The sequence below is a fragment of the Silurus meridionalis genome, chromosome 12 (assembly GCF_014805685.1).
Source record: "Silurus meridionalis isolate SWU-2019-XX chromosome 12, ASM1480568v1, whole genome shotgun sequence".
NCBI lineage: Eukaryota > Metazoa > Chordata > Actinopteri > Siluriformes > Siluridae > Silurus > Silurus meridionalis.
In genome coordinates, this window is record NC_060895.1 from 24,983,007 (window position 1) to 24,999,244 (window position 16,238).

The 16,238-nt window shown below is 46.2% G+C and overlaps 1 protein-coding gene across 1 annotated transcript in view; it reads left to right on the forward strand.

Moving 5' to 3' along the window:
- Positions 1-15,670, forward strand: part of LOC124394216 (E3 ubiquitin/ISG15 ligase TRIM25-like) — a 33,872-nt gene extending 18,202 nt beyond the window's left edge. The window contains exons 5-6 of the mRNA XM_046862351.1: positions 13,447-13,515; positions 13,762-15,670. Coding sequence (XP_046718307.1) covers positions 13,447-13,515; positions 13,762-14,237 — 545 coding nt within the window. The 3' untranslated portion in view covers positions 14,238-15,670. The remainder of the gene's footprint in view (positions 1-13,446; positions 13,516-13,761) is intronic.
- The last annotated feature ends 568 nt before the right edge of the window (positions 15,671-16,238 follow it).

Consider the following 16,238-nt stretch of genomic DNA (forward strand, 5'->3'; position numbering starts at 1 on the left):
CCTGGGCAGCCTGTGTGGACAGAAATGGTCGAATCCTTTGAATGTAGTAAAGAAGAAATCTACAAGAATGAGACACATTAGCAATATGTGGAAAGAAGGACAGTTCATTGTCCATAATTACCCCAAGGTTACGAGCAGTGGCTGGGGAGAGCAGAGAGTCATGAAGTGTTATTTGGAGATCTTGACCTGGAGATGAATCGCCTGGGATGATTAGCAGTTCTGTTTTGCTGAGGCTGAGTTTTAGTTGGTGAGCACTCATCCATGAAGATATGTCTGTCAAGCATGCCGAGATCTGAGCGGAAGCTGTGGTATCTGATGGAGGGAAAAAAAAGATTAGTTGAGTGTCATCTGCATAGCAGTGATAAGAAAACCTATGTGAGGATATGACTTCACCAATGGAGTGGGTATAGAGAGAGAAAAGGAGGGGACCAAGTACAGAGCCTTGTGGGACACCAGTGGTGAGTCTGCACGGGGCAGATGTGGATCCCCTCCATGTTACCTGGTATGAGCGACCTTCCAGGTAGGAAGCAAACCATTCCCATGCTGTTTCGCGTATACCAAGGCTCTTGAGGGTTGACAAAAGTGTTTTGTGGTTGACTGTGTCAAATGCTGCTGAAAGGTCCAGGAAGATAAGTACAGATGACAGCTTGGCTGACCGAGCAGCATGCAGTTTCTCAGAAACAGCCAAAAGGGCTGTCTCTGTGGAATGTGCCGCTTTGAAGCCAGACTGGTTTGGATCATGGAGGTTGTTCTGTGAGAGATAGACAGACAGTTGGTTAAAAACAGTGCGTTCCAGAGATTTAGAAAGAAGTCAAATCAAGTCAAGTTTATTTCTATAGCGCTTTTCACAACAGACATTGTCTCAAAGCAGCTTTACAGAAATCAACAGTGAAGGTGAACGGTGTGCATTTTTCCCTGATGAGCAAGACTGTGGCAAGGAAAAACTCTCTTAGATGTAATGAGGAAGAAATCTTGAGAGGAACCAGACTCAAAAAGGGAACCTCATCCTCATTTGGGTGACATCAAGAGTGTGATCATAAATTTTTCAACAGTACAGAACACTGGAGAGTGAAAACTATCATGAGTACTGGACTATAAGATTATGAGTAATGTTCTTTCTACAGTCTTATGCAGTCTTTATGGTTAGTAGCTCCTAGTTTTATGAGCTCAACATTTGTGATCATCACAGATCCAGCATCAGCTTCTCCATGTCAGAGCCTTTAAACACTCCAGGAGGTCCAATGTCAAAACTCCACACATGTATTGGGATCCAGTTGGCACTGGTACGTCTCTAGATGGTTCGGGATGTTTGCGAGTTTGGCATTTACTTCTTCAAAGGTGCATAATCTTCATGAGGTGGGACGTGACTGGAGCTGGAGCAACCTCAGGATGCCTCGGGATGGGGAGAAAAAGAGAAGCAGTGGAGAGGAATTAGCGTAGCTGCTGTTCATAATATTAACAGCACAAGTTTATAATGTGATGTGATCAGATGTTCTGGAGCACAAGGTTATGATGTGAGACATATGTTATGTGTAAGCTTTGCTGAAAAGATCTGTTTTTAATCTGCACTTTAACTGGGAGAGTGTGTCTGAGCCCCGAATACTGTCAGGAAGACTATTCCAAAGTTTAGGAGCTAAATGTGTAAATGATCTACCGCCTTTAGTGGACTTTGCTATTCTAGGAACTACTAGAAGCCCAGAGTTTTTAGATCTCTGGGAGTGTGGCGGATTGTAGCGTGCTGGAGCGAGACGTCACCAACGGAGGAGCACGGAGGCAAGGCGTCGCTGACGGAGGAGCTTGGGGGCAAGCGGGGAGCCCGGGAGCGAGACGTCGCCGACGGAGGAGCTCAGAGGTGTGCCGTCGCCTTCCGGGGAGCTCAGAGGTGTAACGTCGCCATCGGAGGAGTTTAGAGGTGAGACGTCGCCATCAGAGGAGCTTTATGGCTATTATGTCGCCCTCAGAAGAGTCGGGGATCGCGACATCACTGCCGGATGGCTCTGGAAGCAACCTGGGGCTGGAGGAACTGTGGGTGGCCATGCCACCGTCATAGGCGGTCGGAGGCGATATGACCTCCTTCTTGCGTCCAGGCAGCGGTGCGACGACCCTTTTGCGACCAGGCCGCTGTGGAACGAGTGGAAATCCCCTCTGAATGCGCTCCACAGCTTACCAGCGAGAGAGAGAGAGTCTCCAGACAAGATGGCGATCTTAGCTGTTTTGGTGGCGTAAGAGGAGAGATGGAAACTCATATATTCACCCACACTCCATACAAAACCGCTTCACTCTGCCAATTCGCTGGAAAAGCGAGCCAGGATTTCCATAAGATTCGCGGGGGGCTTGGCGCGGCCGCGCTTGCACGTTCCTGAGCCGGCGAGGACGAATCATCAGCGTGCTTCCGGGTGTTTCCAGAGGCGGAGCTTGGCCGTCGCCTTCTCGTGGCACAGCGAATCCTCCATCCGAGGTTTGGATCGCGCCGGGACCATGGCAGCAACCCGATCATATTCCTGTCTTCTTTATCCTTCCATTTTCTTTTTCTTTTTTATATTCCTTTTCAGGGGTTCATTATTCTGTCAGGGTGCAAGTAAAACAGGAGGCGGACGCTGGAATACAGCTCGCTCAGGTTCAATAAGAAGATTGAGGGAGATACACACGAGCACACTCACACACACACACACACACACACACACACACACAGGCCAGCCCTTAGGTTGAAAGAGTACGAGGTGCGCTGGGGGAGAAGTGTAGCTGATCCGAGATGCGGGGGGAGAAGCACGGAGAGTCCGAATGGGACGGACAGCATAGAGCACTGCATGCAACAGTGGAACCATCGGGCAGTACGTAACATCTAACACATTCAATAACGAACGGGGAGTGAATGTGAGTGAGGGGGTTTATGTAGGAGCTGGGTGGAGTGATGATGAGCTTCAGGTGTGCATAGTTAAGCCTGGAGCTCCAGAGAGAGCGGCGGCATGAGTGACAACGAGCTTCAGGTGTGCGTGGTTAAGCCTGGAGCTCCAGGGAGAGAGCGGAGGCATGAAAGCCACAAAAGGAGGCATGGCAGGTGGCCTCCCTGACACCTACCAGGTCGATAACGTGGTGAAACATGGCTGTTAGGAAGTTTTTCCTATCCGGCTCAAAGGACCAAATGTTAGGAAGTTTTCTCTATAGCTCGAAGGACCATATAAGGATTCTCACTATCTGGTATACGCTGATCAGTGGATTGTACTCGCCCCAGCGCGTCAGTAAAAACACGATACAGGATTCAGAACACTCTACTTTACTGGGTATAGAATTGATAGTATATGAGGTGATTCTTGCTGTCTTCTGCTTGCTGCTGTTCAGTGGGTTGCGTGATGCAGAATGCATGCAGCGGCTCTGTGTTCTGGCCTTTTATACTCTTGGTGGAGGACGGTGTGCTGTGATGTCACAGATAGCTTGTCATTGTTTGGTAAACTGTATATCTGCCTCTAGTGGTGAAGCATGGAATTACAACTAAATAGGAATCCTTTCTAACACTGCCGCCCCCAAATATGCATAGCATATTTGCTTCTAAATCTTAGCTAAAAGTCTGTCGATTTGATCTTGGTGTCATCTTCAACTGCTAACTCTGGTAGATTAATGAGTTGGGTAACTGGCCGTGTGTATAATCGACCTTTAACGTTGACCTCTGCAGACCTAACTTGTCCGTCTGCTCCAGGAAATGTCTTTGACACTCTCCCGATCAACCAAAGGGCTCGTGGTAACTGGGGATCGACAATCATGACGACAGACCCAACTGTCAGAGTTTTAGTTTCTGCATACCATTTGTGGCGTAGCTGGAGATTGGGTAAGTAGTGTCTCACGAAGCTTGACCAAAAGTGATCAGTGAGAACTTGACTTTGTCTCCATCTACGTCGTTCTATGAGTTCATCGGCAGGGTATATCACTTGAGGTAAAGAGCTGTCTAGCCGCCCCATGAGCAGAAGATTTGGGGTGATTGGGTCTAAATCTGCTACATTGGAGGAGACATAACCTAAAGGTTTGCTATTAAGGATTCCTTCTATTTCAATAAGTACTGTTTGAAGAACTTCTTCCGTTACTGTTTGTGCACCTACTACTGTACGGAGGGCATTTTTAAGAGATCGGATCTCCCTTTCCCAGCTGCCACCAAAGTGAGGGGCATTAGGTGGGTTAAATCGAAATTCGATCTTCTGTTTGGCAAGATGTCGTTGAAGTTCTTGGCTGCAATTCTTTAAAGCATTTTTTAACTCTCTCTGTCCACCCTGGAAGTTAGTGCCTTGGTCAGATATCAGTTCTGAGGGGGTGCCTCTACGTGCTATAAATCTCCTCATAGCCATGAGGAAGGAATCGGTGTCTATAGCTGTGAGAAGCTCAATGTGTACACATCGAGTTGTAAGACACTTAAAGATTATTCCCCATCTTTTCTCTAAACGCCTGCCTATTTTGGTTTGGAAAGGTCCAAAACAATCCATACCAGTGCTATAAAAGGGTGGTTTATGAAGTCTCAAGCGTGCTGGAGGAAGGTCAGCCATTTTAGGGTTCTCAGGTTTAGCCTTCCACTTACGACACTCCATACAGTTATGTTGGGATTTTCGAATTGCTTCACGACCTCTAAGTATCCAGACACTTATCCTCATTTCAGCAAATACTCGTTCTGGTCCTGGGTGACATAACTTACTGTCATAGTCTTGAATGAGTAATTTGGTGGCTTGATGATGAGGGTCTAGGACAATAGGGTGAACTGTTTGGAGTTCTAAGCCTTCAGCACGACGTAGGCGTCCTCCTACCCGTATAAGCTGACTGGCTTTATCGAATTCTGGGGCTAAAGTGAGTAATCTACTTGTAGGGGATACGGGCTTACCAGAGCTTAGTTGCTCGTATTCTTCTGGGAAACTATCTTGTTGAATATTGCAGAAGAGGAGATGTTCTGCTGTCACATAGTCCTTAGCTGTAGGTATACTAGATTGATCTAAGTCACTTGGATGTTGTTGAACTATGGCTTCAACAAGGTCTTTTCAAGAGTGATACTTACTAGGGTCTAAGGACTTCAATCATGCCAATCATGTGACTCAGTTAGATCTTGGATTTCTGCTATTCTAGTGCCTACAAAGACTTTAAAACTGCAAGATTCAGATCTTAGCCATGAAAGAACTGTAGTTGAATCTGACCATAAGATCACTCGGCTGATCTTAAGAGTGAGTTCATTTTCGAGCAGCTTCGATAGTTGGGCACCGATTATGGCTGCACATAGCTCTAGTCTAGGAATGGTTTGTTTACGTTTAGGGGCAATTTTGGATCTGCCAATCAGAAAAGCAAGCTGTATTCTACCTTCTTGATCTTCAGTTCTCAGGTATGCTACAGCACCGTATGCTTGCTCTGAAGCGTCACAGAAGATATGAATTTGTTTTGTGGTATTGGGCCTATCCATATCTGGTGTAACATAACATCGGGGAAGTGTGACCCGAGAAAGAATGGGTAGTTCATTCTCCCATTCACACCAGGCTTTCACCAAATCTGTGGGCAACATGGGATCATCCCAACCCCTCTGTTTGTTCCACAACTGCTGAATTAGAATTTTGGCGCGGGTGGTGAATGGAAGGATGAATCCCAAGGGGTCGTACTGTCTTGCTACTATCCTATAGATGTGTCGCATAGTGGGTGTGGTTTTAGGTGTTGGGCGGTGTTTGTAACCGAGTATATCTAAGTTATAATTCCATCTCAGTCCAAGAGTGGATTCATGGGGATCGGTCTTGTCATGTGATAACCAAAGCTCAATGCTATCTGAACGGGCCTCTTTGGGGAGATGATTAACGACTCTTGGGATATTACAGGCCCATTGTCTAATCTCAAACCCGCCGTTAGCAAGAAGGCCACATAACCCATCCACTACTTGCTTGGCATCATCTGCGGTCATTAAGCTTTTAAGACAATTGTCTACGTAAAAATTCCTTTCTACTGTCGATCTGAGAATATCGTTAGGTTGAGTGTTATCGAGAACATGGCGTTGCAAAGCATAGATGGCACAACAGGGGCTACAAGTTGTGCCAAAAGGTAGTACTTGCCACTCATAAATACTGGGAAGATTATTGGTTTGAAGGTCACGCCATATAAAGCGAAGGAGTGATTTGTCTTCAGGCAGTAGGCGGACCTGATGAAACATACCCTTAATATCGCCACTTATTGCTACAGAATGTTCCCTAAAGCGCAACAGCACTCCTAAGAGGGAAGGGCTAAGTGTAGGTCCAGCAAGGAGGTAATTATTCAGATTCTGGCCTACGTGTTCGAAAGAACAGTTGAACACTACTCTATTCTTTCCATTATGTTGTACCATATGATGTGGAATGAACCATGACTCTTCTCCGGTGTTTACAGAGTCAGTGGTGAATTTGACTACATAGCCGCACTCCTCTAATTTCTTAATCTCTTCGTTATATGCTACTGCCTTTTCAGGATCCTTTGCCAACCGCCGCTCTATACTTCTTAAGTTGGGCATAACTGAGTCCTTAGTTGTACAGAGTATTAGCTTTCCTTAAAAGGGGGGTTGCATAACGATTCACTCCATCTACCATTACTCTAGTTGTTCTAGTTTGTAATAAATCTATTGCCATTAGATCCTGCTTTGATCGCGTGACTAGTTTCTCATTTCTGTGTGGAATGGTATCGCTTTGCCAGAGTCTCTCTACGTTTCGGGAAAGTTCTTCCATTTGGGGAGTGATAGAGATATGTAAGCATTGTTGAAGCTGTATCTGCTGCTGCAGAAAGCACGTTGGACCTTGAAGTGTCCAGCCTAATCTAGTTCTAATAGCTGCTGGGCCTCCTGGGGGCCCTAGGCGTATAGGCTCAACAGGTGTTATAAGGTGGGGATGGTCTGCTCCTATCAAGAGGAGGGGTTGTACTTTATCTATGGGCTGTAAAGGAATGTCCTTTAGATGTTGGTATCTCTGCTGGAGTGTTGCAATGGGATACGAATGTTCAGCTAAACCTAAGTGCTCAGAGGTAAAGGCATTCTGGATCCAATAACTCTTTTGGGGCTTTGATATAGAACGTATTCTAAAGGAAACTGCTGCTCCATTTAGTTTCTTCATATCTTGTCGAATAGTTCTTAATGTTAGATCTTCCTTCTGTCCTTGTAACCCTAGTTTCTTAACTGCAGCTGGGAGTAACATAGTCCTTTCGGATCCGTCATCGAGTACTGCATAAGTGTTCAGGGCTCGATTGTTGTGTTGTAATACAACGGGGATCACTTTCAGCAGAACACGCTTGGAACCTTGTGGCCTGTCTAGGTACAGAGTTTTGTTCGTGGAACTCACTAAACAAGTACTCTCCTTTTGAGGTTGGCTATTAACTTCATGAAGGATTTGAAGATGTTTCCCACTGCATAAACGACAGGGCTTCTTTAGGGTACAGTCTTTGGCTAAGTGTGATCGCCCACATTTCCAACAACGCTTGTTGTCTTTGATCCATTTGATCATCTGCTCTGTACTAAATGCCTGGAAAGTGGTACACTGGCTTAAATAATGTTCGGCACTGTTACAATATGGGCACAGAGGTCTGCTCTGTTCAGATCCCCGTGCTGGCTTGGACTGATGCGAGGGCGTCGGCACTCTAGTGATCGTCTCTGGAGGTCGGTCAGCTCCATGCAGGACAGAAGCGTGTTTATGCTTCGCCACTGGGCCTGGTTTGGGCCGCTCCATCCTACTTATCTGATCTTTTCCCTGATTCGATTGCGCAGAGTCTTGACACCGGGATTCAATCCTGAGCCACTCTGCCAGATCCGGTAGAGTGTAGGAATCTTGATGGGGCAGGTGTCGTTTGAATGCGGCACGCATATCCGGGGGTAACTTAGTGAGTAAGCGGGCTGCATGTGAGGCGCAACTTAGTTCGTTTTCTCCCTTTGGACCTAATGAGTTCAGGAGACCCACGAGAGCCTGAATTTCGAGAGCAAACAGTTTAAAACTAGTCGTATCTCCTGTCTGTACATTAGGGGCATCCATGACTCCTGCTATCTTAGCCAGGGCTAACTGGAAAGGTAGTCCGTATTGGCTATTAAGCATAGTCATAGTGTCTGTGTATGGCTGAGGGGAATTCAGGAAAGAATGATGTTTGATGTTTGCGGGGGCTAGTTTGTTTAGTATGAGGCACTGGCTTAGGCGCGGCTCCTTTAAGTGGTTTATTGAAAGTCGGGGGCAATGGGACCGATGTCTCTCTGACTCGATGATGCCGAGGAGCCAGCAGCTTTACTGTTAACTTCTGCATATCCTTGTAAAGGGCCTTAAGTTCTCGGAGTTCTTCCAGAATGGCCGCCTTATCTTCACGGAGTTGCCTAATTTCCCTCTCCATGTCATGACTCTTTGATTGGCTCTTTGACTTTGATTTATGTCTAACGGGTGTAAGGGCAGCCTCTTCCTCCTGTGAAGAAGGCTCTTCCTCTTCATCACTTTCAAAAGTCTGTGTGTTAACATCTAAATGCGGAGCGCTAGTAACTCCCATAATTGTGTCGATGTCATCAGCATATAAACTAGAGGGAGGAGAATCACTATCATCTGAGGTCAAAACACGAGATTCATCTCTCATTGTATTTTGCTGCGTTTCCTCCTCTTGTTCACGTGAACGCTGTGTATAGTATTGCACCTCATAGTCTTTAAGGTGGGATGGGGGCTGAGTTCTCGCTGGAGGGTTGTTCTGACATCCTTCTTCTGTGGTAAGCACACTTATCTGGCTCAAAGGACCAAATGCTGGCTAATGGCTAATCTGCTCTACCGGTAGTGTGTACAGTAAGAGGTAATTGTCTGTGATGTCATCTCTCTGATGTAAAATATCTATATCAGTGACGTCTGCTCCGTGGGATATTATTAAGTCTAATGTGTGGTTAAAACGATGAGTTGGTCCGGTGACGTTTGTTTAACCCCAAAAGAATTTAATAATTCCACAAATGATAATCCTAGGGCATCATTTGCATCATCTACATGAATATTAAAATCTCCTACAAGCAGCACTTTATCAAAATTAATCAAGAGGTCTGAAAGAAAACAAGCAAACTCTTGAAGAAAATCTGCGTAGGGCCCTGGGGGTCTGTAAACGGTGACCAAAGCGAGTTTTCTATGTATGTCTGAAAGTACAACTTTAACAACGAGCACTTCAAATGATTTAAAACTGAATCCTAATCTCTGACTAACATTAAGAGAGGCACTATAAATGGTACACCTCCCCCACAACCAGTCTGACAGGGCTCATGCTTATAAACATATCCTGACGGTGTTGACTCGTTTAGACCCATATAATCACCTGGTTTAATCCAGGTCTCAGTGAGACAGAGTGCATCAAGAATATTATCTGTGATCATCTCATTTACAATCAGTGCTTTGGGTGCAAGTGATCTAATGTTTAAAAGACCAAACTTTAGAACTTTTAGAACGTTATTTCTGGATCTTGTGTATTTAATTCTTGGTTTTACTACACGAGGAATAAATATGGTTTCTATAAATTGGGCTGTGTGCTCACTTGTAACTATTTGGTCTGTTGTATGCGTGTTCTTATAGTTGAAGATTTCCTGATGTCTTACCAGTCAGATGGTGTGAAGTGTCCTAGAGATGTTATCTGATAGCACTGCTGCTCCAACTCTGCTAGGGTGCAGGCCATCAGGGCGGAATAACCTAGGACGCTCCCAGAAACAGTTCCAGTTATCAACAAAGAGAAGTTTGTGCTCTCGACACCATGACTGTAACCATTCATTTAGTGCAAGGAGTCTACTAAACTTCTCAGCCCCTCGCTGGTAAGTGGGACGAGGTCCTGACACTATGATCCTCGTTGTGGGCGATGTGCTGCGTACCGTCTCCACCAGGATCCCGAAATCCCTCTTTAAGATCTCTGTTTGCCTCAGCCTGGTGTCGTTTGCTCCGGCATGGAGAACAACAGCTCCGAAGTTCCCGTTCAGGATCGCGGGTACCTGCACAGTGACATCGAGAACACGAGCACCAGGAAAACAGCAAGTGTTCACCTTACCTTTGGCTCCGGTAGCGTGAACATGCTGGACGATGGAATCTCCGAGAATCACGGTATCGCGTTCCGTCTCGTGGAGAGGGGCGAAGCGGTTCTCGGTCGAGATCTCGAAGGCCGGTGGTGGCGTGGGAGACGTCCTCGACCGGGGCTTGGCTAGCGGCTTCCGCTGCTGCAGCATCCAGGGTCCGTGGTGCACCGGTGCCGAAGTGAACGATACCTGGGCAGGCAGCATTGTAGGTGCGCTGAGCCTGGGCAGAAAAACACGCGGAGTTGAGGTGCTGGGAGCACCAGGTTCATTCCTGGAACTGGCTGTCGCAGCTGGTCATGCAGCTCACGAATCTGTTTCTCCAAAGCCTTCATCTCCAACTCCACCGTTTGCAACTCGAACGAGTCCTCACCTGTGCTCAAGGGCAGACACACAGCCGGCATAGTGCTTATAATCAAGAGCAGAGATATGATAGAGTGAGAGGCAATGAATATAGTCAACACTAGTTATAGTCGAGTTAACTAACTACAGGCACAAGTCAGGAAGACAAAAACAATTTAGGATTATTTAAAAGAGGAACAAAAAGGATAGATAAATAGTAAAGTTTGTTTGAAAACGCCGAGAGAAATACAAACACGGAACTCGCGGCAAACAAGTCAAACACAGGAAGCTACGTCACCGGAAGTGAGAAAGAAAGGACAGAAGTGATACCGGTCTGTAGTTGTTGATGTCTGATGGATCCAGAGCAGGTTTCTTCAAGATGGGAATGACCCTTGCTTGCTTGAAGGTAGTTGGTACATAGCCGGATGTTAATGACCCGTTGATGATCTTGTGTGATGGTCTGAAGCATAGCTGAAGGAATTGGATCCAGAGGACAGGTGGTGGGATTGCAAGATTGGATGACTTGCAGTATCTCATCTTCTGTTAGGGTTGAAAAGCTTGACAGAGACGTAGTGGATTGTTGGCTGTGTTGTGTAGTCATTGTTGGGGAGGAAGTGAAGGTATGGCAGATTTTCTTAATCTTCTCATCATAGAAGGAGGCAAAGTCATTAGCAGTCAGGGAGGATGGAGCAGGTGCAGCAGGGGGGTTAAGGAGTGAAGAGAAGACGTTGTGGAGCTTACAAGGATCTTGTGCAGAGGCCTCAAGCTTTCCCTTGTAGAAGGCAGTTTTGGCAGAAGCCAACTCCAAATAAAATTTGGTCAGGAGTGCGCGGTAAGATGCGAGGTCTACATCGAGTTGTGATTTTTTCCACTTCCTCTCTGCAGATCTGAGCTCTCGTTGATTGCTGCGCAAAACCTCCGACAGCCACGGTGTTGGATAAGAATTCTTCTTGGGTTTTGTAGTCAAGGGGCAAAGGAGGTCCATGGTTGAGGAAAGAGATGAGAGGAAGGAGTCAGTAGCAACGTTCAAGGGTAGAGAGGAAAAGGAGTCAGGGTCAGGAAGAGATGAAAGAGTACAGGAAGCTACAGAAGAGGGAGAGATGGAGTAAAGGTTAGGACGGATAAGAGAGACATGTAAATTATTTTTAGGTTGAATAGGAAGAGTGATTGAAAAAGAAACCAAGTGATTGATCAGAGATTGGAAGTGGAGTGGCAATCATGTCTGTAGCTGGAGTAGGGCGGGTGAAAACCAGGTCCAGGTCATTCCATCCCTTGTGTGTTGGAGGGCACCTGTTAAATGTCAAGGAGAAGGTATTCAGAAAAGGCAAGAGGCAGGATGGGAGGTTGAAGTCACAAAGAACTGTCAGAGGGGTGCTGTCAGAGGGGAAAGTACTGAGGAGTGTGTCCATCTCTTCTAGAAAATATCCAAGGGGACCAGAAGGGCAGTAGATGGCAATGATGAAAAGATTGATTGGAGAGGTAACTGATAACTGACATGGTTAGATGAAACAAAGGGAGAGGTGTGAAACACCATCTCCGTGATAAAAGTAGACCTGTACCACCACCTCTACCGGTTTCTCTTGGTGAGTGAGAGAAAGCATAGGCAGAAGACAGAGCAGCTGGTGTAGCAGTGTTCTGTGGGGATATCCAGTTCTCAGTAAGTGCCAGAAAGTCGAAGGTGTAGTGGGAAGCCAAGCCTGGTATAAAGTCAGCTTTCCTTTAAGCAGACTGGCAATTCCAGAGCCCACCTACCACCACTGTTTGAGATTGAGACAACAGGGAAGGGTAGATGAGGTTACTGCCAATGTGACATCTGTTCTGTGGATGAGAACGTCTGTGTCTGTAAGAGATGACTACAGAGATGGGTTTTAGACACATGACTGATCTCCCAATTTGAGATCAATGTGTTTTAAAAAGAAAAAGTACAAATAAGAAATTTTAAATAAAGACTAAGCATAACTGGCTTTAGGGGGGCTACCTACAACTGACAAGACTATGTCTGTAGCGGAGCGCCTTCAATATAAGTAAGTAAGCCCTGCCCACAATTCACACCTCAAGTGAGACTGAAACTACCCTTGATTAATCACCTGACCAAACTAATAAGCACAGAGCAACATTTTAGAATCAACTGAGTTAAATAGATATACAAAGTTAGAATCCTACCTTTCCAGAAGAGAGTAGATTCAAGATAGAGCACACTTTATATAACTGCTCTGGATAAGGGCATCTGCTAAATGCCGCAAATGTAAACTGTGATATAAGTAGAGCTGTCTGTTGGGTGGGAAGTGGCAGGTGACCAAAAAATGGAATTGCATCAAGATAAACTCACCAGACAGTCAGAAGAACTAATCTAGAATATAATAGTTGATGCTTTAATTTAAATCTGGAAAGTTACCTATAAACTTTCATATTACACCTTCTTCTTTCGGCTTCTCCCATTAGGGGGTGCCACAGCAGATCATCCATCTTCACACCCCCCTGTCCTCTACATCTGCCTCTTTCAAACCAACTACCTGCATGTCTTCCCTCGCCACATCCATAAACCTCCTCCTTGGTGTTCCTCTTTTCCTCCTTCCTGGTGTCTCCATCCTCAGCATTCTTCTACTGATATACCCCATGTCCCTCCTCTGCACATGTCCAAACCATCTCAATCTCACCTCCCTCACTTTGTCTTCAAAACGTCCTACTAATCCTTTCTAATCCTGTCCATCGTCGTCACTCCCAACTAACATCTCAACATCTTCAGCTCTTCTACCTCCAGCTCCACCTCCTGTCTTTTAATCAATGCCACTGTCTCTAAACCATACAAAATCTCAGGTCTCACCACAGTCCTATAACCTTTCCCTTTCACTCTCACAGATACTCTTCTATAACAAATCACTCCTGCTATCACTTTTCTCCACCCACTTCACCCTGCCTGCACTCTTTTCTTTACTTCTCTAACACACTCTCCAGCTCTCCAGGCTCTTCTCCACCTGCTCCCTACTCTCACCACTAATCACAATATCAGAACTTTCATATTTATGATGTAAAATGTTTCCACATAATTTTTCAGTCTCCATTTTGTCTCTGTGTCTCAACAGCTGCAGCAGTTCAGATGATTTTACCCTCAGAACCAAAGAGCAGAGATTTTCTGCAGTGTAGTAAATCTAGTAAGCACACACACACACACACACACACACACACACACACACACACACACACACACAGAGTGTAAACATGTCTGTATTGTTGATCTAAATCTGATCCATTTCTCCCTGATGACTGATGATGGGTAATATTTAAAATAGTTCATGTAGAGCAGCATTAGGAGAACAGAAACACACACAGGTGTCTCACACACACTTTTTATAAATCCTGTGATTAACATCAAACCTGTGGACATTTTATTGTTCTAGATTTCTGTTATCTGACTCTGGATCGCAACACAGCACATCCTCAAATCATTCTGTCTGAGAAGAACAGAGTCGTGAGACGCAGTAATACAAAACAGCGATACTCTGATCATCCAGAAAGATTTGGCTCCTGGTCTCAGGTGTTGTGTAAAGAGAGTGTGTGTGGACGCTGTTACTGGGAGGTGGAGTGGAACAGTGTTGTGTACATATCAGTCTCATATTGTTATGCGAGGAATCTGGAGGCAAAAGCCGAAGTGAAAGCAAATGACAGTTTATTTGAGACACAGGGCAATAACCAAACACACTCGCCGAAAAGGGTGAATAATCCGGGGGGTGCAGTGGCGGCGCGGTCCACGGTGCATGAAACACAACAAGCTAGTAGTCGGTGTATAGATCCACGGTACGCTTGGAAGAAGCGCGGTACTGAACAGTCCACGGGAAAGCGTGTGACGGGCAGCAAAACCATGAACAATAACTGACAAGGTGTGAGTGGAGGTGAGGGGCTTATATGGGTTAGGTGATGAGTGATAAACGAGGTCCAGGTGTGTGTGCCTAGTATGCTGGGGATGAGCTACGAGCGGGCGTGGCCCGCACAGGAGAAGGAGCAGGTAGCTCCCTGACACATATAAAGAGATCAGCAGGAAAGGACACGGTTATAAGAGTGGGTTTGGATTGAACAGTCAGTCTTGGAGTCTGGTGTGTTCTTCTTCCTCTGTCTCTTTCTGGCACAATAACATCAAAACTGCACTCCGAGGTCCAGCGTCCTCCAGAATAGGAGTGTATGTGGATCACAGTGCAGAAACTCTGTCCTTCTACAGCGTCTCTGATACGATGAGGCTCCTCCACAGAGTCCACACCACATTCACTCGGCCTCTATACACTGGATTCTGGATGGGTAATAAGACAGTTATGAGGTTTTGTGAGATTTCATTTCTCCCTGAACTTCAGTAAATCTGTAGAATGTAGGATGTTTCTAGAATGAACTCTTTCTTCATTCTTCTACCATCAGGGAAGCAGTTCCGAAGCATTCGGGCTGCCACATCCAGACTGTGCAACAGTTTCTTCCCTCAAACCATCAGGCTACTCAACAAACAACTGAACTGAACTCACAAACACACACACACACACACACACACACACACACACACACACACACACACTGTCAGGGATCCACCTGCCACGCCCCCTTTGGTGGCTCTCTATGCCTCTGCTCTCCCTAGAGCTCCAGGTTTAACCACGCTCACCTGGGGCTCATCATCACTCTACCCCGCTTCTATAAAAGCTCCTCATTCACTCCCAATCCCCGTTCGTTATTGTATGTGTTGGACTTTTGCTATCTATGTTCACGTGTGCAGGTCTCCACACAGAACTCTACTTGTCCGTTCCATCCGGAATCCACAATCCCATACCGGCTGCGCCTCACCTTCCCGTGCATCTCGGGTCAGCTAGCGCACCTCGGACTCTCTCAACCATAGGACTGCCGTGTGCTTGTGTGCATGTGTGTGTGCGCATCTGTGAGTGTGCTCGTGTCTCTCTCTCTCCCTCACACTTGCATTAAAACCCAAGCGAGCTGTACTCCGGCTTCCGCCTTCTGTTTCGCTCGCACCCTGACAGAATAACGAACCTCCTGAAAAGGATTGTGTAAAAAAAATAAAATAAAAAAATTTAAGGTAGACAGGAATATGATCGGGTTGCTGCCGTGGTCCCGGCGCAATCCAAACCTCGGGTGGAGGATTCGCTGTGCCACGATGAAGCGACGGCCAAGCTCCGCCTCTGGAAACACCCGGAAGCACGGCCGCGCTCCTGGGTGTTTCCTGGTTTAAACTCTGAATGGCCTGCGGGAAGAAGCTCCTCCTCATTCTCTCTGTGTTTGCTTTCAGGGATCGGAAGCGTTTCCCTGAACGCAACAAAGAAAAGAGTCCATTGTTGGGATGGCTGAGGTCCTTCATAATCTTCCTGGCTCTGGTCCTGCACCACGTGCTGTAGATATTCTGCAGGTTAGGGAGCTCGGTGTGGATGGTACGTTCAGCTGAACGCACCACCCTCTGGAGGACTCGCCTGTCCTGCATGGTGCTGTTCCCAAACCAGAAAGTGATGCTACCCGTCAGAACGCTCTCAATGGTGCAAGTGTAAAAAGTCTTTAGCACCTGAGAGGGAAGTTTAAAGTCCCTTAAGCGTCTCAGATGGTACAGACACTGCCGGGCTTCTTCACCAGGGTGTTGATGTGACAGGACCAAGACAGGTCCTGTGTCATGTGAACACCTAGGTACCGGAAACTGTCCACTCTCTCCACTAGGGTCCCGTTGATGTTTAACTGGGGTCCTGTTGATGTTTAGTACTTGGCCCTGTGTTTTCTGTTTCTGTGATTGTTGTTTTATGTTGTTTTGTGTAGGTTTCTGGAGAAACGTTGTTTCATTTCACTGTGTACTGTATCAGCCATATATGGTTAAAATGACAACAAAAGCTTCTTGACTTGACTT